We start from the raw sequence: 24959 nt of genomic DNA, 5'->3' as shown, positions 1-24959 counted from the left end.
CTGCAAGTGTGATTTAGTTATTGCCAACACCTGTTAGGTGCCACATGTAAGTTACAAGTGCTGTTAATTACACAAATTAGAGAAGCATCACATGATTTTTTGAACAGTGCCAATACTTTTGTCCACCCCCTTTTTTATGTTTGGTGTGGAATTATATCCAATTTGGCTTTAGGACAATTCTTTTTGTGTTTTTTTCATTTAAGACCAATTAAATGAAGATAATAATAACAAAGAATTTGTGTTTGCAATCATTTTCAGGAAGAAAATGAGTATTATCTGACAGAATTGCAGGGGTGTTAATACTTTTGGCCACGACTGTATATATTGTGCTTGTATGTTAGATGTACAGTATCTCGGTATAAATAATAAAAAAAGGCTTAGCCAAAAAGTGCCTAGCTGGGCTTTTCAGCAAGAGTACTTTATGGGTGGGTTCACTTTACTATGCTCATGTCGTTTGGGCAATGGTTTAATCAGGTTGTAGGGTTACCTTTTATAGAGTATAGGCACATATATATTGGCTTTTTCTATAGGATCTTTTTTATGTAAATACTATACTTATGCCAGATGTCTTAATTGTTCCTCCAGTCCTGGGTTTGGCAGCTGCACTTCTAGACTTGAGTTGACAAACAAAACCCAAGACATAAACAAAATGAACATATACCCTGCTGTAAGTAAGGCTACGTTCACATTTGCGTTGTTTGGCGCAGCGTCGGCGACGCGATGCAACCAATAACGCATGTGCACAACGCTGCGTTTCGCGACGCATGCGTTGTCATAAGGTCGCACAGAGCCGGAATTTCGGCACAGGGAAAACACTACAATTAGCGTCCTCTGCGCCCTGTCTGTGCGTCTATATGACGCATGCGTCGTAAAACGCAGTACAACGCATACCGGCCAATGTCCATGCGCCCCCCATGTTAAAGATAGGAGCGCATGACGTATGCGTCGCCGACGCTGCCCCCAACAACGCAAATGTGAACGTAGCCTGAATGAGTAAAAGCAACAGTTCATATAAATAATGATGTGCACCTAGTAAACACCATTTTTTATTTAACAAAGAAAAGCGAAAACGCCATCCCACCACCGTCAAGGTGTACCTAAGTTTGGGATGGTCCTAACCTCTAATATTACCATGCATCATAGCGACGTCCTATGTGAGTAAGCACTGGTCAGTGTCGGGTCTCAAACATGGACATACAGCTAGTTGGGAGCTTTTTAAATGTAATATACGCCTTGAAGCTGGTGGGATGGCTTTTACGTTTTTTTTTTTTATAGTAAAGACCGTATTTTTTCATTTTGTTCCCATCTTGGTTTTTTTTGGTTTAGTTTCAGATGACAAAGTAGAAAATGTACTGTGTTGCCATTTGACCATTTCTTTTTTTTGCAGAGGGGGCTGGCTGAGCTCTAATTTCATTAGCTAAGCCAACCTTTTTCTTTGGTTATACATTGGTTTAGCTATTGAATTGAGCTGTTAAAGAGAATCCGTTACCCCATTTTTGGCCTTTAAGCTGCGGCCACAGCCATCAGGGGCTTATCTACAGCATTTTATAATGCTGTAAATAAGCCCCTGATGTAACCTGAAAGATAAAAAAAACAAGTTAGATTATACTCACCCAGGGGCGGTCCCGGTGCGTTCCGGTCCGATGGGCGTCGCGGTCCGGGGCAAAGTACTGCAGAGCGCAGGCGCCGGGCCTCTTGTACCTTTCTCGCGAGACCACTACATCATCACAGGTCATTGTCTCGCTATGCATCGCGGAAGGTAAGAATATCGAGATTTTTTTGTTTGTTTTTTCTATTATTTTTAACATGGGTTGTGTTGTGTATGCGTTTTCGCAGTGAAAAACCGCGGTGAAGACTCATACACAACGTGTGCACATATCCTTCTAGGATGCACATCATTCTGTGCAGGTGATTAAACTATTAAACTATACAAGGAAATCCTGAAAACATGACCTGTTTGCGGCCCTCAAGGAATGCAGTTTGACACCTCTGCTATAAAGTATCACGTGCTATGTATGTTAAAGATGTGGTCCACTGCTTTTACACACTTTTACAGCGCCACTCCTCCTTTCTACTGCCATAGTCCCCTGTTTGCCTCCTGACTTCCTTATTGCGGGGGCTATCACTTGACCTCTGTGGCCAGTCACTAGTTCTTCCAGCCCAGATGCAATGTCAATGGCTGCAGTGGACATGTGATGCCCTGTACCAGGAGAGAGAACTGGGAGCAACAGGTGAATCTTTTTTTTGTGCCTTCTTTTATAACTTTTGTATCACCTTCGTCTTATCAAGAAAGTGTATAAAGAAGTGGACAACCCCTTTAAGGAAATGCGTGTAATTTCATTGAAATACAGTTGGAGTACAGAATCCCCTATCATGAAATCCATGCTTCCTCGTTGTAATTATAACCTGCACGCTGAACACTAACAAACGGGTCTTTGTATATGTGTGGAATGACAGCTCCAGAGCATAAATCAGCGCGAGGCACCTCGAATGGCAATGTTTATGACTAAGTATCCCTCTATATCTTGGTAGAATGGTATTGTTAATGCTGGAGTGTGACTCCTTGTGGCTGCACACCAGGGTTGTGTTATTACAATGTTATGAAGTACAGGTGGACAAGACGATTAATACTAGGGTTAATATGACAGATTGTATATCATTGCATATTTTTCAGAGAGACTAATCTGAAGGTTCGACAAGCTCTGCCAGTAACTGCTGACCTTGGAGAGGAGATTTCCAGGCTAGCGGAATTTGATGGTAAGAAAATAGTCTAAAGTTAAGTCTTTGGTTTGAAAATGTGTGAATCTCACAAATTGATTGTTCTCTTTCGTTTAGCAGTCACCAGGGTATTGGTCATGTAATGTGCAAAAAGTGAGTCACTTATTAGTGGTAAAATCCTAGTTATAACTCAGGCCATGTATCTGGGTCTGCTCAGAGCACGATCAGTATAAAGGCAATCTGTCCATCACATTCGCCCTAGGTAATCATAGTACTGTAGGATAAGGCAGTGTAAAACATTTCTAAGGATACCTGCTTCACCACTAGCCCTTGCTCTGAAATCCATCTTATATTCATATGCAAATTAGCTTCACCAATGCTCTGGTTAACATTTACAGTACGTGCATTTGCAGTTCTTCCTTTTTGCTTTCCTGACAGTGGAGTTTAGAGGTATCGTTATGCATCAATCAAGAAGCAGAGGCTGTGGCAGCGGGGAGTAGCGAAGAGGAGCTATAGACTTCAAGTGCAGTGATAGTCCACCAGTGCACTTCTAAAGCTAATTTGCATACTCCTAAAAAAACAAAACAAATTTTGGAGAGACTGAGCACCAGATAGTGGAGGAATGTTTTACACTGATCTTTACTCCACTCTTTTTGCCTAGGGCAGATGTTACTAACTAGGGATGAGTGAACGTGCTCTGATAAGGTGTTATCTGAGCATGCTCCTGTGCTAACAGAGTGTCTTCCGTGTGCTCGAATAAGATGTTTGAGTCCCCGCACCTGCATGTCTCACAGCTGTTTGACAGCTGCAACACCTGCAGGGATTGACTAACAGACAGGCAATCTTTGCATGTGTTGTGGCTGTCGAACAGCCATGGGACGTGCAGCTGTAGGGACTCTAACATATTTTTCGCGCACGCTGAAGACGAGAAAATAGCATCCTCGCACTGCACACGGATGACATACGGATCACTGTTCAGGGAACATTTCTGCGATTGTCGTCTGTGTAAAACGGACCTATTTTTGTATGTATTAAATCAGTAAAGTTGCACATGGCACTTTGTTATAACAGTCAAATAGACACTTTATTGTATTTTATCTTATAATGGAGTCTGTCTCTAATCATTGTCATTGTCTACTCAATGTAGACAAAACCGAACTCCTCTTCTTTCCCCCATCTTGCGTATCCCCCCTACCTGATCTATCTATTATGGTAAACTGCATGACGCTCTCTCCTGCACCTGAAGTCCGCTGCCTCGGGGTAACTTTCAACTCTGCCCTGTCCTTCAAACCGCACGTCCAGACTCTTGTGACCTCCTGTCGCCTCCAATTTAAAAATATTGCCAGAATCCGTCCCTTCCTTAGCCCACAATCTACTAAAACTCTTGTGCATGCCCTCATGATCTCCCATCTCGATTACTGCAACACCCTCCTCTGTGGCCTCCCTGCTAACTCCCTTGCACCACTCCAGTCTGTCCTCAGCTCTGCTGCCCGGCTAATCCACCTCTCTCCTCGCTACTCCCCTGCTTCACCCCTCTGCAAATCCCTCCACTGTCTCCCAATTCCCCAACGAATCCAGTTCAAACTACTAACACTGATCTAGAAAGCCATCCACAACCTGTCCCCTCCCTATATCTCTGAATTAATCTCCTAATATCTTCCCTCACGTAATCTCCGATCCCCCCCAAGACCTCCTTCTCTCCTCCACACTTATTCTTTCCTTACACAACCGCCTCCAAGATTTCTCCCGAATATTCCCCATCCTTTGGAATTCCACATCTCAACACGTCCGATTTATCCACCACCCTCGGATCCTTCAGACGGAACCTGAAAACCCATCTCTTCAGGAAAGCCTACAGCCTGCAGTAACCATTCTGGCTCCTTACCAATCACCCGAGCCGCCGCCTTACCACCACGAGAGCTGCCGCACACCGACCTACTGTCTCTTCCCCATTATCCCTAGGAATGTAAGTCCGCGAGGACAGGGTCCTCTCCCCTCTGTACCAGTCTGTCATTGTAAATTTGTTTACTGTTAACGATATCTATAACCCTGTATGTAACCCCTTTTCTCATGTATAGCACCATGGAATTAATGGTGCTATATAAATAAATAATAATTGCTTTCACCACTCATTAGTAAGTGGTCAGAATTAAATAACTTAATGTACCGTATATACTCGAGTATAAGTCGACCCGAGTATAAGCCTAGACACCTAATTTTAACACAAAATACTGGGAAAATATACTGACTCCAGTATAAGCTGGGTATACATTGTCCCCTCATCCCGATCCTGGTATGCACAGCATCTTCATCCCTATCCTGGTATGCATGGCCTCCTCATCCCTTTCCTTGTATGCATGGCCCCCTCATCCCTATCCTGGTATACATGGCCCCATCATCCCTATCCTTGTATGTATTGTCCCCTCATCCCTATCTTGGTATGCATGGCTCCTTATCCCTATCCTTGTATGCATGGCCCCCACATCCCTATCCTGGTGTGCATGGTCCCCACATCCCTATCCTGGTGTGCATGGTCTCCTCATCCCTATCCTGGTATTTATGGTCTCCTCATCCCTTTCATTGTATGCATGGCCCACTCATCCCTATCCTGGTATACTTGGCTCCTTATCCCTATCCTTGTATGCATGGCCTCCTCATCCCTATCCTGGTGTGCATGGTCCCCTCATCCTTATCCTGGTATTTATGGTCTCCTCATCCCTATCCTTGTATGCATGGCTCCTTATCCCTATCCTGGTATACATGGCCCCCTCATCCCTATCCTGGTGTGCATGGTCCCCTCATCCCTATCTTGGTATACATGGTCCCCTCATCCCTATCCAGGTATTTATGGTCTCCTCAACCCTATCCTTGTATGCATGGCCCACTCATCCCTATCCTGGTATGCATGGCTCCTCATCCCTATCCTTGTATGCATGGCTCCTCATCCCTATCCTGGCATGCATGGCTCCTCATCCTTATCCTTGTATGCATGGCTCCTCATCCCTATCCTGGCATGCATGGCTCCTCATCATTATCCTCGTATGCATGGCTCCTCATCCCTATCCTTGTATGCATGGCTCCTCATCCATATCCTGGTATGCATGGCTCCTTATCCCTATCCTTGTATGCATGGCACCTCATCCCTATCCTTGTATGCATGGCTCCTCATCCCTATCCTCGTATGCATGGCTCCTCATCCCTATCCTTGTATGCATGGCTCCTCATCCATATCCTGGTATGCATGGCTCCTTATCCCTATCCTTGTATGCATGGCTCCTCATCCCTATCCTTGTATGCATGGCTCCTCATCCCTATCCTCGTATGCATGGCTCCTTATCCCTATCCTTGTATGCATGGCTCCTCATCCCTATCCTTGTATACATGGCTCCTCATCCCTATCCTTGTATGCATGGCTCCTCATCCCTATCCTTGTATGCATGGCTCCTCATCCCTATCCTCGTTTGCATGGCTCCTCATCCCTATCCTCGTATGCATGGATCCTTATCCCTATCCTTGTATGCATGGCTCCTCATCCCTATCCTTGTATACATGGCTCCTCATCCCTATCCTTGTATGCATGGCTCCTCATCCCTATCCTCGTATGCATGGCCTCCTCATCCCTATCCTCGTATGCATGGCTCCTCATCCCTATCATTGTATGCATGGCCCACTCATCCCTATCCTGGTGTGCATGGCTCCTTATCACTATCCTCGTTTATGCCTGGGTGTAATTGTGCACCAGGTAAGTGTGGTGTTATAAATAACAAAAAGCAAAAATAAAAAAAGGATAGCCATGTGCCCCTTTGGGAAAAAAATATGTTCAATATATAAAAATAGATGTATGCAGGGAGGCGAACACAGTTTAAAATGTTTTTAGTGATCCTCTGTTGTAAAAAAAAAAAAAACACAATCTAAAAAAACACATTTCCTATTTTGCATTATAACCGAAAAAAAGTAATATAAAAATTACACAAAAATTAGCCTCCTCATGTAGTGCGAAAGAAAGAGGGTGAAAATTACCGGACTTGAATAACTGAGCCATTTTAGACGCATTGAAAGCATGTGTACTATAAAACACGAAAATTTGCCTGGTCAGGAAGGGGGGACTCGGTCATGAACTAGTTAAGTAAGGGTACCGTCACACTAAAACGACGCTGCAGCGATACGACAACGATGTCGATCGCTGCAGCGTCGCTGTTTGGTCGCTGGAGAGCTGTCACACAGACAGCTCTCCAGCGACCAACGATCCTGAAGTCCCCTGTTAACCAGGGTAAACATCGGGTTACTAAGCGCAGGGCCGCGCTTAGTAACCCGATGTTTACCCTGGTTACCAGCGTAAACGTAAAAAAAAACAAACACGACATACTTACATTCCGTGTCTGTCCCCCGGTGCTGTACTTCTCTGCACTGACAGTGAGCGCCGGACAGCCGGAAAGCACAGCGGTGACGTCACCGCTGTACTTTACGGCTGGCCGGCGCTCACAGTCAGTGCGGGAAGCTGAAGGTGAGGGACATGACCAGACACCGGGAATGTAAGTATGTAGTGTTTTTTTTTTTTTTTTTTACATTTACACTGGTAACCAGGATAAATATTGGGTTACTAAGCGCGGCCCTGCGCTTAGTAACCCGATGTATACCCTGGTTACCAGTGAAGACATCGCTGAATCGGCGTCACACACGCCGATTCAGCGATGTCAGCAGGAGATCCAGCGACGAAATAAAGTTTCAAGCGATCTGCTACGACGTACGATTCTCAGCGGGATCCCTGATCGCAGTAGCGTGTCAGACACAGCGAGATTGTAATTATATCACTGGAACGTCACGGATTGTGCCGTCCTAGCGACCAAAGTGCCACTGTGTGACGGTACCCTTAAAGACACCAAGGAATGCATAAGGTAGAGGGCTGTAAGCAGAAATGACAACCGTTCCTGGAGAAAGGTCCTTTACACTGGTCTGATAAAGGTCTGAAAATCTTCTTCAGAATCTGCACAATTCGTGTCCCAAAGTTACTGTCTTTACTTCTCCATTTGTTTGTCAGTCTAGACATTTCATGAGACCCTACAGGTCATGTGACTGATATTACTGGATTCTTTTTGGCTAGTAAACAGTATGTAACAATAGCTCTATATGCAACTCATGCACATGTGGGCCGGGGTATCATATCTCCCCCCCACTTCTCCTAAAACCTCCAAAGTCATCTCTTAAGGTACCGTCACACATAGCGACGCTGCAGCGATACCGACAACGATCCGGATCGCTGCAGCGTCGCTGTTTGGTCGCTGGAGAGCTGTCACACAGACAGCTCTCCAGCGACCAACGATCCCGAGGTCCCCGGTAACCAGGGTAAACATCGGGTAACTAAGCGCAGGGCCGCGCTTAGTAACGCGATGTTTACCGTGGTTACCATCCTAAAAAGTAAAAAAACAAACGCTTCATACTTACCTTCTGCTGTCTGTCCTCGGCGCTCTGCTTCTCTGGTCTGGCTGTGAGCGCCGGGCAGCCAGAAAGCAGAGCGATGACGTCACCGCTCTGCTTTCCGGCTGACCGACGCTCACAGCCAGAGCAGGAGGAGAGCAGAGCACAGCGCTGGAGGACAGACAGCTGTAGGTAAGTATGTAGTGTTTGTTTTTTTACTTTTAGGATGGTAACCAGGGTAAACATCGGGTTACTAAGCGCGGCCCTGCGCTTAGTTACCCGATGTTTACCCTGGTTACCAGCAAAGACATCGCTGAATCGGTGTCACACACGCCGATTCAGCGATGTCTACGGGGAGTCCAGCGACGAAATAAAGTTCTGGACTTTCTTCCCCGACCAGCGATCTCCCAGCAGGGGCCTGATCGCTGCTGCCTGTCACACTGGACGATATCGCTAGCGAGGACGCTGCAACGTCACGGATCGCTAGCGATATCGTCTAGTGTGACAGTACCTTTAGTTATACTTAGCTCTGGAATTGAGACTTCATTAATCTTCACAATTGACTGTGCATGTGAAACTTGTGGGATAAGATAGAGATGGGGTGTGAGTAGGAAGAAAGAAGCAACGACTAATGACTAAAGACAACTTGATAATTGACACTTCACCATTGTATGTCCTCCTCTTACACGCCTGGTTACTTTCAACCTTTTGCATGTACTTTTGAGGTAGACCTGTCCAGGAACAACAACAGCTTAGCAGTAGAGCAGAGGGCCGGGCAGTCTCATCACATCACTGCATGCGAAGTGTAAAAATTGGCTGTGCTCTCTTTTCAATGCTTGGGAAACATTGTCCCCGCACACACTGTTCACTGTTGGATTTTCATAGTAAAAAATACAACACACACTAGCCTGAGGTCACACTATTGCAAATCCCACTCGTGAATTGTATTTCCCCCTCCTCATCCATTATTCCGGTGAACGTGATTCTCCATGTTCTAGTGAGACACTGCCAATGGCGAAACGCAAATGACAGTTCATTGGTTTATGAGACTCCAAATGGAAAATGTTCCGAATCTCTAGAAATGAGTTTTCTTGAATAAGTAATCTAGGTTTTATCACTCAGTCTCTTGTATAAATTTAGGTCTAGTAAATGTCCTGAGAATACTTACTGTCTGAAAGCAGTTTTCCTTGGCTTGTCCTAAGCGGATTGTGGGCAGTAAAGAATGTCTTGATAACAACATTATCGGTAGTTACCGTATATGCTTCCAATCTTGAAGCATCATTTTAGTAAAGGAAAATTCTTAGGGCTCATTCAGACCTGCCTTTTTCTTGTATGAGTTCTATCCTTGTGAACAGTTCGGTAGATTATAAAAGGCAAAATACATGTTGTTTTTTTGGGCATGGTATGGTGCACATCAAAACATGGAGATATGTCCAATTTTGATCAGTGTCTCGGCTCAAACCCACATATTCAAGTCTATGGTCTTGTAACACAAAATCCAACAGCACTGTCTGTTTTTCATAGACTATTTTATGCTCAATGAGAGAAACTGCAGGCCATAGTAGCACACTCAGGCTGTTCACAGTAACAACTACAGCTTCAAGCCTTGAGTTGTTAAGTTGAAAATCTGCTCTATGGACATGTTGGAGAATTGACCTTACAACTCTTTTCATGACCAAATCAGTGTAATGCTTTGCTGGTAGTGCATCACAAATGAAGACTAGAGGGGTCCGGCTACCATACATAATGTCCCACCATAATCAAGGAAGTAAGACCAGTGTGACTTTCCCGTTTGAAGGCCTCTTCGTGACATGCATGATGATGTGGTATCGTCAGATTCAAAAATTGTGCCTCAAATTAAATTAGATATAACATACCAAGCCTAAGGCTTCAAATGGTGTCTAAAGAAACCATCAGAAGACGTTTGCATGACATTGGACGACAAGCCAAACGTCCAGCTACAGATGTTATTTGAATTAATGCCACCATTCTCCAAGGCTATCATAGTGAAAAGCGAGACGGATTTGAAGGTCAGTCCTCTTCATCAATTAGTCCCGTTTTTGTTTCAGATGCAATGATATCCAGAGATTGGTCTGGAGAACACGTGGGCAATGCCTCTTGGAAGCTTTCAAAAGTAATATGAAAGTTTCCCAGAAGGCATTTTTCAACAATGCAACACTGCAGTGTTTCCCATTATGCACATCTGGGACATCATAGATTGGCAAGAAGAAAGGGAGCTGCCAGCAGCGGATCTTGACTATTTCTGTGCCCAAATGCATTCATCATGGCAGAACATTTCTCAGACAACCATTGATAACCTCATTGATGGCAGCTAATATGTGTAAGTTCGTGTATTTCTGCATGTGGCTCTCATATTCGATATTGAGTAAATCAAGATGTTTTGAAAATATCGTTTCCATTTTTTTTCCATCATTTGCATCTCTGTAACATGTCCATTGATCCTGTGATTCTCATGATTCCATGACTTTTCCTTCTTGGAGATGCAATTTTAATACTGAGGAATGTATATAGTTTGACTCCACTCAGAATTAGCTGGTTTTCCCATCCAGATATAAATGATCATCATTATGAAGCAGTCACGTTAGCTCTATTTATTTTCCAATCACAACACTTTTAATGCAGTCTGGATGACTCTTAGGAAAATATGATGTCTTTTGCCCTGAAGTTGGAAGGGGATTTTTTGAGGCACTGTTTTGACGCAAGTAACTTTCCAATATAAGTTGATAAATTTTCCTACTAGTGGAAAAAAAAAGTTGAGGAAAATACTCTAAGACTTTGAGAGCTGTCATGTTGATATAATGGTTTCCAAAATCAACGCATCAATTAATAATTGCATATTTTCAGTTAGAGGACTTAGCCTTTTAATAATGCCATTGGACTAGTGAAAGAGAAAAGCATGATTTAAAGTAAACAATTTCGACAGTAAAATAAATGTTGCTAATTCGTTGTACAATGTTTATACCAAACCATCGGTTCTTTTATTTTTCTTTTAAGACCTTTTTGAATATAAAATTCCAGATCGGTATAACTTTCATCACAAAGGAAGCAATTATCTGTATTTGACCTTTCCCATATTCCAAGAACATTTTTATATTTGTGTGATGTGGTATAATAATGTCATCTTTGCACTGTATGAGAGGATTAGATGGGTTTGTGTTTTTTTTTCTTTAGCATCTGAGCCGCTCTTTTTTTTTAGGTAGCTCATACTGGAATGTATTGGTTTACAATTTTAGGCTTCGTTCTTTGAAGTACAGAGCTGATTTCTTAGAAATGAGAGTAATCGTTCATCATCACTTCGTTCATGAATTACAAACTGATGTATTCCTTATTTTTTGCATAGTTGGAAGATCCCTACAGATTCTGATTTTATATCAACAGGGTTAACTATGCTATAGAAACTACTTGTGTATATCACAACCTATACTTTTATAGCTGCCTCAATTGTTAGCTACAGTGTGGGAAACATAAGTGTATATATATGCCAAACATAATGTGTAAGCAGGTCAAATATGTGCTGAAAACCTAGCAAATTGTGCCAAATATTCTGCTCCATGGGTGCTGCAAGATATTTTTAATAAATGTCTCATTGTTCCCCATTTTCTCGAACTATAGCTTGAAACGTGCATTGGAATTATTTTGATTGACCGTTTACAAGTTATTTACAGTCCAGTCATCATTTAGACTGAATTCACACATTGCAAATTGAACTCGATCTGTTTGCTGAGAAAACAAATCTATGGAGAATACATATATCAATGGATATTAAGTCTATTCTGAAAGATAAAGAGATGCAACAATAAGGCGATTCATGCCTGTCTGGATATAGTGGTGAATGTAGCTTTCTGTGAATGGGTACAACCTATTTATCTGCTGCCTTGCCATAAACATTCGATCCGTTTTTTTTTTTTATTCATGTTTTATTTTACAAATTGACTTAACCTTTTGGAGTGTATATAGTTTTAAAGACATTACTTACCGTATTTTTCATAATATAAGACGCACTTTTTACCCCAAAATTTTTTGGGGGAAAATGAGGGTGCGTCTTATATTCAGGATATACTTAAAAGTAGTATGGCAGCAACAGGAGTTGGGCGATTCTGCAGCGGTCCCGGTCTGACGCTGCAGGGCGATGATCACACTCCCTTCCCAGGCTGGTGCAGCAGGTTCTGCGATGAGCTGTGGTGCCTGGGGGCTCTGCCGGCATTTTGTGAATGCCCGGAGGCCCCCCACGTCCATTGCTGCGATGCAAAGGCCTCTGGGAAAATGGCCGCCAGGGGCGGCATATGCTCAGATTGAGATCTCTGCAGCAAGATCTCATCCCAAGATCTCCTACTTCAGTGGAAATGCCTCAAGACAACGAAATGATGCTCAGTAGTGAAATTCTCTCACCCCTAGGGGTACAGTAGAATAAGGCAGTTTCAACAACCCACAGTAGTTGCTGAGCTGGTGCATCTCATCTACGATGGCACATCAATGCGAGCTGTGACAAGAAGGGTAGCTGTGTCTGTCAGCACAGAGTCCAGAGCGTGGAGCAGATGCCAGTAGACAAGTCAGCACACCTGGAGAGGGAGCCGTAGGAGGGCAGCAATCCAGCAGCGGGACTGCTACCTCCTCCTTTGTGCCAGGAGGAGCAGTGGCAGAGACCTGCAAAATGACCTCCAGCAGGCCACTAACATCTATGTGTCTGCTCAAACTGTCAGAAACAGACTCCATAAGGGTGGAATGAAGGCTTTACATTCACAACTGGGTGTTGTGCTTATGGCCCAACACCATTCGGGGTGATTGGCATTTGCCATAGAACACAAAGATTGGCAGATTTGAAATTGTTGTGACAGAGTCTGGAGATGCCGTGAAGAAAGTTCTGTTGCCTGCAACGTCCTCCAGCATTAACAGCTTGGCAGTGGGTCAATAATAGTGTGGGGAGGCATTTCTTGGGAGGTCCGCAGAGCCCTCCTATGTGCTAGCCAGGGGTGCCCTGACTGCCATTAGGTATCGGGATGAGATCCTAAGACTAGTGATGAGCGACTATACTCGTTGCTCGGGTGGTCTCTGAGTATTTGTTAGTGTTTGAAGATTTAGTTTTCATCGCCGCAGCTGAATGACTAACAGCTACTAGCCAGCCTGAGTACATGTGGGGGTTGCCTTGTTGCTAGGGAATCCCTACATGTATTCAGGCTTGCTACTAGCTGTAAATCATTCAGCTGCGGCGATGAAAACTAAATCTCCGAGCACTTACAAATACTTGGAGACCACCCGATCGTGCTCGGGAAAACCCGAGCAATGAGTATACTCGCTCATCACTACCTAATACCCATTGTGAGACCATATGCAGATGCACTGGGCTCCTTGGTTCCTTTTGATACATTACAATGCTAGGCCTCGTGGCTGTAGTGTGTCAGCAGTTGAAGGCATGATGAAGGCATTAATGCTTTGAACTGGCCTTCCTGTTCCCCAGACATGAATCCAATCGAGCATATCTGGGACATCATGTCTCTTTCCATCCCTCAGGAGAACATTCGCCACCTCATTAGGACCATGCCCAAGCGTTGTAGGGAAGTTATAAAGGCACGTGGAGGCCACACACCATACTGAGCATCATTTCCTTGTCTTGAGACCATGCAATTCTTCGCAAGAAAATTAAATCTGCAAATTTCCTCTTAAGAGAGGATGAGTACTTGAACGCTAGCACCACCTATTGGAAGTAGCAATCCTAAAAGTCAATATTGCCACTTTAACTAGCCTTGTCACATGACTTAAAATAAAAGCTAAACCAGACACTCCATTTGCAGTCATGTATTTTGGGGGTTTTGCCCTTTATCATTGCAAAGCAGGAGGTCAGATTTGGCTAGGTGAAAAACCTGTGACTGTGGCTCAAAGGGGGACATTTCCCCTTGTGAAAAGTGGCAAACTATTGTAAGGAGACTTATAGGGCATGCAGTGCTCCTTTTTGAAATTGATATGCAATTAGTTTTTTTAGGGTGGAAGCGGACAGGGACTCTAGTAGCACCCATTGGATGAAGCCATTCTAAAAGTCAATATCGACCCTTTAAGGAGCCTTGCCACATGACTTGGAATCAAAAGCCAAACCAGACACTCCAATTGCAGACACTTTCAGGGTGATTACCTCTCCGCAGTGCAAATGTAATCAACTTCTATTGCAACCTTATACTCTTTCACTTCTCTTTGCTTGATTGCTTGACTGGTAGATTACATGCCAGACATCCCGCATGTGATGTCTCCCTACTTGATTTCACCCCATAAGCGACATCACTTACTTGGGAGGTCTATAGTGCTTATAGTCAACTGTGCAATGGGACAATTTTACGCTACATGTGTATAGTTTAAGATGTAGTGTTTTTCAGGCCCATGTATCTGACGTTCTTAACCTACAGCATTAGGAAAGCACCTATGATGACTAAACGTGTTCTAGATTGAACATGCAATTCAATCTTATGGTTGGGTATGGTCACTTAAAGGGAGAAATTAACAAACTTGTCAAGTCTAATGTAGAGATCCAGGAGATGGAGGGAGATATGAAGGACAAATCTAGAGATTGTATTTAGATAGGAAGTGTGATAAGAGGTGAAGTGGGTGGTGATGGTGCAAGAGGGTCAATTGGGCCTATTACCAAGGAGATGAAGTACAAGGGTGGAAAAAGAACTAGTTTTGGAAATGCATTGCAATCTGGGGGTTGTAGTATAGGGATGACTGCAGAAATGCTAACATACCTCAAAGCAGAAAGTGTCTTAAGTACAACAAATAGTGAGTACCAGAGGAATGGTGGGTCCAAAACACCTTCTAAATAAGCATCAAGGTATTGTATTAAAGTTATCTATTTGTGAAAAAGGTTCTCATATGGTTCTTCGAGGTATTAGTAGGGAATGTTCAAAAATAAAGGAATAAGCATTATGTACCCTTTTGAATCCACTTTTGCTTCAGTAGTCACGGTTAGTACTGCAAGTGAGGACACCCCATTCATCAATTACCTGACTGCAGTCAACTATTGACCTCAGCAGTGGCATTTACATCTACAGCATCTGATCGCAGAAGCCAGTGGTTTTCTGCAGTCAGGCGACCAATGGAGCATCATCATTTCTAGTACTGGTGGTGCTGGCCCACCACAGTTTCAAGGGGTGGTAATCCTTATTTTTTCTGTTCTGCACATCCTCCTACACTTTGTTCAATTTAAGAAAAAAAACTATTATAAAGCCTCAATAAAAAAGCAACTGGTTACATTGTGACTAATGTGTCAGGTTTTGCAGTTGATAGGCGATACTTTCCTGTCTGGTTACACCTTCTCAAAAAATGTAGTGTATACTTCAAAAAAAGATCAACCCTTGTGTAATCCAGTTGCTTTCTTGCCAAGCCACACTCTTATAGCCCTTTGGGAAGCTAAGATCAAAGAAACAAATGTGTGTTTTCCATTAAGTAAGTATGAAAGTACTTTTTGGTTGTTTCATTGTGAACTGATTGTGATTAGGTAGTTACCGGTCTTAGTATTAATCTTCAACAATTGTTGGTCTAATGCAGAACGCAAAAATTAAATCTAAAACGATCTCAGTAGAGATTAAGAGAAAGCAGATTATTTCTTTAAATATTAACATGTGATGCTGAAGGCCAAGTACCATAAACAGCATAATTGGCTATTGATTGTTTTCCTTGCATCATCTTTATTTGTAATATCTCGCTTGTCTGACTTCCATTCCTTTTACTTTGTTATTGGTGTGTGTGCATAGATGAATGATTCATTAAGTATACGTTAAAATTACCAAGAAAAATATGTCTTGAAAAATCAAATGTGTTAAAAAGGAATGAAATTATAGATACAGGTCCTTCTCAAAAAATTAGCATATAGTGTTAAATTTCATTATTTACCATAATGTAATGATTACAATTAAACTTTCATATATTATAGATTCATTATCCACCAACTGAAATTTGTCAGGTCTTTTATTGTTTTAATACTGATGATTTTGGCATACAACTCCTGATAACCCAAAAAACCTGTCTCAATAAATTAGCATATTTCACCCATCCAATCAAATAAAAGTGTTTTTTAATAACAAACAAAAAAACCAACAAATAATAATGTTCAGTTATGCACTCAATACTTGGTCGGGAATCCTTTGGCAGAAATGACTGCTTCAATGCGGCGTGGCATGGAGGCAATCAGCCTGTGACACTGCTGAGATGTTATGGAGGCCCAGGATGCTTCAATAGCGGCCTTAAGCTCATCCAGAGTGTTGGGTATTGCGTCTCTCAACTTTCTCTTCACAATATCCCACAGATTCTCTATGGGGTTCAGGTCAGGAGAGTTGGCAGGCCAATTGAGCACAGTAATACCATGGTCAGTAAACCATTTACCAGTGGTTTTGGCACTGTGAGCAGGTGCCAGGTCGTGCTGAAAAATGAAATCTTCATCTCCATAAAGCATTTCAGCCGATGGAAGCATGAAGTGCTCCAAAATCTCCTGATAGCTAGCTGCATTGACCCTGCCCTTGATGAAACACAGTGGACCAACACCAGCAGCTGACATGGCACCCCACACCATCACTGACTGTGGGTACTTGACACTGGACTTCAGGCATTTTGGCATTTCCTTCTCCCCAGTCTTCCTCCAGACTCTGGCACCTTGATTTCCGAATGACATGGAAAATTTGCTTTCATCAGAAAAAAGTACTTGGGACCACTTAGCAACAGTCCAGTGCTGCTTCTCTGTAGCCCAGGTCAGGCGCCTCTGCCGCTGTTTATGGTTCAAAAGTGGCTTTACCTGGGGAATGCGGCACCTGTAGCCCATTTCCTGCACACGCCTGTGCACGGTGGCTCTGGATGTTTCCACACCAGACTCAGTCCACTGCTTCCTCAGGTTCCCCAAGGTCTGGAATCGGTCCTTCTCCACAATCTTCCTCAGGGTCCGGTCTCCTCTTCTCGTTGTACAGCGTTTTCTGCCACATTGTTTCCTTCCAACAGACTTACCATTGAGGTGCCTTGATACAGCACTCTGGGAACAGCCTATTTGTTGAGAAATTTCTTTCTGGGTCTTACCCTCTTGCTTGAGGGTGTCAATGATGGCCTTCTTGACATCTGTCAGGTCGCTAGTCTTACCCATGATGGGGGTTTTGAGTAATGAACCAGGCAGGGAGTTTATAAAAGCCTCAGGTATCTTTTGCATGTGTTTAGAGTTAATTAGTTGATTCAGAAGATTAGGGTAATAGGTCGTTTAGAGAACCTTTTCTTGATATGCTAATTTATTGAGACAGGTTTTTTGGGTTATCAGGAGTTGTATGCCAAAATCATCAGTATTAAAACAATAAAAGACCTGACAAATTTCAGTTGGTGGATAATGAATCTATAATATATGAAAGTTTAATTGTAATCATTACATTATGGTAAATAATGAAATTTAACACTATATGCTAATTTTTTGAGAAGGACCTGTACATCACTGTTGTGAAAGGTAATTCAGTACCACAATGGACATAGAGGTCAGCGCACATACAGTGACCTGGCAATAACCCAAAAAACAAGAACGAGCTCTGAGACGTGGGAACTCTGTTGACCGCAATCCCTAATCCTCTCCAACCACACTAAAGGCAGCCGTGGATTGCGCCTAACGCTCCCTATGCAACTCGGCACGGCCTGAGAAACTAGCTAGCCTGAAGATAGAAAATAAGCCTACCTTGCCTCAGAGAAATACCCCAAAGGAAAAGGCAGCCCCCACATATAATGACTGTGAGTTAAGATGAAAAGACAAACGTAGAGATGAAATAGATTTAGCAAAGTGAGACCCAACTTTCTGAACAGAGCGAGGATAGGAAAGGTAACTTTGCGGTCAACACAAAACCCTACAAAAACCACGCAAAGGGGGCAAAAAGACCCTCCGTACCGAACTAACGGCACGGAGGTACACCCTCTGCGTCCCAGAGCTTCCAGCAAGCAGAAAAAAACAAATTGACAAGCTGGACAGAAAAAAACAGCAAACAAATAGCAAAGAGGAACTTAGCTATGCAGAGCAGCAGGCCACAGGAACGATCCAGGAGGAAACAGGTCCAATACTAGAACATTGACTGGAGGCCAGGATCAAAGCACTAGGTGGAGTTAAATAGAGCAGCACCTAACGACTTCACCACATCACCTGAGGAAGGAAACTTAGAAGCTGCAGTACCACTTTCCTCCACCAACGGAAGCTCACTGAGAGAACCAGCCGAAGTACCACTTGTGACCACAGGAGGGAGCTCTGCCACAGAATTCACAACATTACCCCCCCCCCCTTGAGGAGGGGTCACCGAACCCTCACCAGAGCTCCCAGGACGACCAGGATGAGCCATATGAAAGGCACGAACAAGATCGGGAGCATGGACATCAGAGGCAAAGACCCAGGAATTATCTTCCTGAGCAATAACCCTTCCACTTAACCAGATACTGGAGTTTCCGTCTTGAAACACGAGAATCCAAAATCTTCTCCACAATATACTCCAACTCCCCCTCCACCAAAACCGGGGCAGGAGGGTCAACAGATGGAACCATAGGTGCCACGTATCTCCGCAACAATGACCTATGGAATACGTTATGTATGGAAAAAGAATCTGGAAGGGTCAGACGAAAAGACACAGGATTAAGAACCTCAGAAATCCTATACGGACCAATAAAACGAGGTTTAAACTTAGGAGAGGAAACCTTCATAGGAATATGACGAGAAGATAACCAAACCAAGTCCCCAACCCGAAGTCGGGGACCCACACAGCGTCTGCGATTAGCGAAACGTTGAGCCTTCTCCTGGGACAAAGTCAAATTGTCCACTACATGAGTCCAAATCTGCTGCAACCTGTCCACCACAGTATCCACACCAGGACAGTCCGAAGACTCAACCTGCCCTGAAGAGAAACGAGGATGGAACCCAGAGTTGCAGAAAAACGGTGAAACCAAGGTAGCCGAGCTGGCCCGATTATTAAGGGCGAACTCAGCCAAAGGCAAAAATGACACCCAGTCATCCTGATCAGCAGAAACAAAGCATCTCAGATATGTTTCCAAGGTCTGATTGGTTCGTTCGGTCTGGCCATTAGTCTGAGGATGGAAAGCCGAGGAAAAAGACAAGTCAATGCCCATCCTACCACAAAAGGCTCGCCAAAACCTCGAAACAAACTGGGAACCTCTGTCAGAAACGATATTCTCTGGAATGTCATGTAAACGAACCACATGCTGGAAAAACAATGGCACCAAATCAGAGGAGGAAGGCAATTTAGACAAAGGGTACCAAATGGACCATCTTAGAGAAGCGATCACAGACCACCCAAATGACTGACATCTTTTGAGAGACGGGAAGATCTGAAATAAAATCCATAGAGATATGTGTCCAAGGCCTCTTCGGGACCGGCAAGGGCAAAAGCAAAGCACTGGCACGAGAACAGCAGGGCTTTGCCCGAGCACAAATCCCACAGGACTGCACAAAAGTATGCACATCCCGCGACAGAGATGGCCACCAAAAGGATCTAGCCACTAACTCTCTGGTACCAAAGATTGCAGGATGACCAGCCAACACCGCACAATGAACCTCAGAGATAACTTTATTCGTCTACCTATCAGGGACAAACAGTTTCTCCGCTGGGCAACGATCAGGTTTATTAGCCTGAAATTTTTGCAGCACCCGCCGCAAATCAGGGGAGATGGCAGACACAATTACTCCCTCTTTGAGGATACCCGCCGGCTCAGATACACCCGGAAAGTCGGGCACAAAACTCCTAGACAGAGCATCCGCCTTCACATTTTTAGAGCCTGGAAGGTATGAAATCACAAAGTCAAAACGGGCAAAAAACAACGACCAACGAGCTTTTCTAGGATTCAACCGCTTGGCGGACTCGAGATAAGTCAAGTTCTTATGATCAGTCAAGACCACCACGCGATGCTTAGCTCCTTCAAGCCAATGACGCCACTCCTCGAATGCCCACTTCATGGCCAGCAACTCTCGATTGCCCACATCCTAATTTCGCTCAGCAGGCGAAAACTTCCTGGAAAAGAAGGCGCATGGTTTCATCACCGAGCAATCAGAACTTCTCTGCGACAAAACAGCCCCTGCTCCAATCTCAGAAGCTTCAACCTCGACCTGGAACGGTAGCGAAACATCTGGTTGACACAACACAGGGGCAGAAGAAAAACGACGCTTCAACTCTTGAAAAGCTTCCACCGCAGCAGAAGACCAATTGACCAAATCAGCACCTTTCTTGGTCAAATCGGTCAATGGTTTAGCAATACTAGAAAAGTTGCAGATGAAGCGACGATAAAAATTAGCAAAGCCCAGGAACTTTTGCAGACTTTTCAGAGATGTCGGCTGAGTCCAATTATGGATGGCTTGGACCTTAACAGGGTCCATCTCGATAGTAGAAGGGGAAAAGATGAACCCCAAAAATGAAACCTTCTGAACACCAAAGAGACACTTTGATCCCTTCACAAACAAAGAATTAGCACGCAGGACCTGAAACACCGTTCTGACCTGCTTCACATGAGACTCCCAATCATCCGAGAAGATCAAAATGTCATCTAAGTACACAATCAGGAATTTATCCAGGTACTCTCGGAAGATGTCATGCATAAAGGACTGAAACACTGATGGAGCATTGGCAAGTCCGAATGGCATTACTAGATACTCAAAATGGCCCTCGGGCGTATTAAATGCAGTATTCCATTCATCGCCTCGCTTAATACGCACAAGATTATACGCACCACGAAGATCTTTCTTGGTGAACCAACTAGCCCCCTTAATCCGAGCAAACAAATCAGATAACAATGGCAAGGGGTACTGAAATTTAACCGTGATCTTATTTAGAAGGCGGTAATCTATACAAGGTCTCAGTGAACCATCCTTCTTGGCTACAAAAAAGAACCCTGCTCCTAATGGCGACGATGATGGGCGAATCTGCCCCTTCTCCAAAGACTCCTTCACATAACTCCGCATAGCGGCGTGCTCAGGCACAGATAAATTAAACAGTCGACCTTTTGGGAATTTACTACCAGGAATCAAATCGATAGCACAATCACAATCCCTATGCGGAGGTAGGGTATCGGACTTGGGCTCATCAAATACATCCCGGTAATCAGACAAGAACTCAGGAACCTCAGAAGGGGTGGATGACGAAATAGTCAGAAATGGGACATCACCATGTACCCCCTGACAACCCCAGCTGGACACAGACATGGATTTCCAATCTAATACTGGATTATGGACTTGTAGCCATGGCAACCCCAACACGACCACATCATGCAGATTATGCAACACCAGAAAGCGAATAACCTCCTGATGTGCAGGAGCCATGCACATGGTCAGCTGGGTCCAGTACTGAGGCTTATTCTTGGCCAAAGGCGTAGCATCAATTCCTCTCAATGGAATAGGACACTGCAAGGGCTCCAAGAAAAACCCACAACCCCTAGCATACTCCAAGTCCATCAAATTCAGAGCAGCGCCTGAGTCCACAAATGCCATGACAGAATACGATGACAAAGAGCAGATCAAGGTAACAGACAAAAGAAATTTTGACTGTACCGTACCAATGGTGGCAGACCTAGCGAACCGCTTAGTGCGCTTAGGACAATCAGAGATAGCATGAGTGGAATCACCACAGTAGAAACACAGCCCATTCAGACGTCTGTGTTCTTGCCGTTCAACTCTGGTCAAAGTCCTATCGCACTGCATAGGCTCAGGTTTAAGCTCAGGTAATACCGCCAAATGGTGCACAGATTTACGCTCGCGCAAGCGTCGACCGATCTGAATGGCCAAAGACATAGACTCATTCAGACCAGCAGGCATAGGAAATCCCACCATGACATCCTTAAGGGCTTCAGAGAGACCTTTTCTGAAAATAGCTGCGAGCGCACCTTCATTCCACTGAGTGAGTACGGAGCACTTTCTAAATTTCTGACAATATACCTCTATTTCATCCTGACCCTGACACAGAGCCAGCAAATTCTTCTCTGCCTGATCCACAGAATTAGGCTCATCGTACAGCAATCCGAGCGCCAGGAAAAATGCATCGATATTACTTAATGCAGGATCTCCTGATGCAAGAGAAAATGCCCAGTCCTGAGGGTCGCCACGCAAAAAAGAAATAACGATCCTAACTTGTTGAACTGGGTCACCAGAGGAGCGAGGTTTCAAAGCCAGAAATAGTTTACAATTATTTTTGAAACTCAGAAATTTAGTTCTATCTCCAAAAAACAAATCAGGAATAGGAATTCTCGGTTCTAACATAGAATTCTGAACCACAAAGTCTTGAATACTTTGTACTCTTGCCGTGAGCTGATCCACGTATGAAGACAGACCTTTAATGTCCATTGCTACACCTGTGTCCTGAACCACCCAAATGTCTAGGGGAAAAAAAAGGCAAAACACAGTGCAGAAAAAAAAATGGTCTCAGAACTTCTTTTTTCCCTCTATTGAGAATCATTAGTACTTTGGGCCTCCAGTACTGTTGTGAAAGGTAATTCAGTACCACAATGGACATAGAGGTCAGCGCACATACAGTGACCTGGCAATAACCCAAAAAACAAGAACGAGCTCTGAGACGTGGGAACTTTGTTGACCGCAATCCCTAATCCTCTCCAACCACACTAAAGGCAGCCGTGGATTGCGCCTAACGCTCCCTATGCAACTCGACACGGCCTGAGAAACTAGCTAGCCTGAAGATAGAAAATAAGCCTACCTTGCCTCAGAGCAATACTCCAAAGGAAAAGGCAGCCCCCACATATAATGACTGTGAGTTAAGATGAAAAGACAAACGTAGAGATGAAATAGATTTAGCAAAGTGAGGCCCAACTTTCTGAACAGAGCGAGGATAGGAAAGGTAACTTTGCGGTCAACACAAAACCCTACAAAAACCACGCAAAGGGGGCAAAAAGACCCTCCGTACCGAACTAACGGCACGGAGGTACACCCTCTGCGTCCCAGAGCTTCCAGCAAGCAGAAAAAAAACAAATTGACAAGCTGGACAGAAAAAAACAGCAAACAAATAGCAAAGAGGAACTTAGCTATGCAGAGCAGCAGGCCACAGGAACGATCCAGGAGGAAACAGGTCTAATACTAGAACATTGACTGAAGGCCAGGATCAAAGCACTAGGTGGAGTTAAATAGAGCAGCACCTAACGACTTCACCACATCACCTGAGGAAGGAAACTCAGAAGCCGCAGTACCACTTTCCTCCACCAACGGAAGCTCACAGAGAGAACCAGCCGAAGTACCACTTGTGACCACAGGAGGGAGCTCTGCCACAGAATTCACAACACATCACCATTGGTCACCATAATGAAACTTGGTTGTTGATTAAAATATTTTCTGGTTTGTTTTCTATGGCATTCCACACATATCTCCTGCCTCTTTCATCAGCCGGGCTGGTGTATGTTGATGGGCATTCATTCAAGACCTAATGCTTTCCTAATTTGAGTTTGATTAGCATCGAGTTTTATTTTGTCGAGAGCCAAATTGTAGCAACTTGAGATGAACAGGAGCGATAAACTTGTGGAATGGTTTATAATGAGGGTAGAGTTTATTTTTCCTGCATTTAAACCATGACATTAACAATGATTACGCTTAAAAATCCGCTGTGGTATGCCTTTGAATACATTTGCTGGTGTGAAGGAAAACGACCATCACACATAATTTTTCAGTTTCCTGCTCAAAAAACATTTGAGTTGGGACCTGTTAGATTAATCCCTAAAGAATATTAGCACCTTTAACATATTCAAGAGTAAATAATAGCCTTTATGTTCTCTTTTAACAAAGGCTTTAGGCTACGTTCACACTAGCGTTGTGCGCCGCTGCGTCGGCGACGCAACGCACAACGCACGCAAAAACGCGGCAAAACGCACGCAAAAACGCTGCGTTTTGCGACGCATGTGTCGTTTTTTGCCGAAAATCGGACGCAAGAAAAATGCAACTTGTTGCGTTTTCTTGGTCCGACGCTTGCGGCAAAAAAGTCGCATGCGTCGCACAACGCAACAAACAAAAACGCATGCGTCCCCCATGTTAAATATAGGGGCGCATGACGCGTGCGTCGCCCGACGCTAACCCGACGCACACTAGCATAACGCTAGTGTGAACGTACCCTTAAATATTTTATTATGACATTCCTTTTGTGGGGGAACCACATGGTCACATTCTATACTATAGAGCCCACGGAGCATGTATTGCACACTACTACACATCTCTTTCACATTTTGTTGGGTTACAGGGTTTTTCAACCACTTTAAAAGTTAAGAAAAAATATAGAAAAAAGTCAGCTCACCCATCTATCGGTCCCAAGCACGGAAGCTGCAGTGTCGCAGGAACAAGTAAATCATGAAGATATAATCCAGGTCAGAAAGGTCCATTAAAAAATTTTTGAAATTCTTTTTTTTTAGAAAAATGTCTTTCATAAAAAAAGTTAAATATCTTAAGTCACAACCTCCATATGGGAAAGTAATGTTGGCAGACGGGTTTCGAATAGCAGTTCTTAGTCTTTGCATGTGTTCCCACATTACATTCCCATATGGAGGTTGTGACTTAAGATATGTAACTTTATTTATGAAATACCAGTATATTTTTCTAATAAAGAATTTTAAAAAAATTTAACGGACCTTTCTGAGCTGGATTATACCTTCATGATTTACTTTAAAAGTTATTCTCAATTGGTCCAAGGAGGAGTATCAAAAATACAAATAATCTACACCTGTGCACCAGTGCCGGTTTTGGGGGGACAACATCCATTACATGACCACAGCCTTCACATTTAGTCTAAGCCAACTTCTCCCCCTTCAGGACAATCATTGGTTGTAGTAACTAT

General features: G+C 43.8%; 1 protein-coding gene across 2 annotated transcripts in view; it reads left to right on the top strand.

Annotated features, from left to right (window-relative positions):
- ATP8B4 (ATPase phospholipid transporting 8B4 (putative)) overlaps positions 1–24959 on the top strand; it is a 372592-nt gene that overhangs the window by 214959 nt on the left and 132674 nt on the right. For both annotated transcript variants that reach the window (XM_069766048.1, XM_069766049.1), the window contains one exon: positions 2675–2757. In XM_069766048.1, the coding sequence (XP_069622149.1) occupies positions 2675–2757 (83 nt within the window). The remainder of the gene's footprint in view (positions 1–2674; positions 2758–24959) is intronic.

Source organism: Ranitomeya imitator, chromosome 4, assembly GCF_032444005.1.
Source record: "Ranitomeya imitator isolate aRanImi1 chromosome 4, aRanImi1.pri, whole genome shotgun sequence".
In the NCBI taxonomy this organism is placed as follows: Eukaryota; Metazoa; Chordata; class Amphibia; order Anura; family Dendrobatidae; genus Ranitomeya; species Ranitomeya imitator.
The sequence above is the reverse complement of the archived record's forward strand: the minus strand, read 5'-3'. Positions and strand labels throughout refer to the sequence as shown.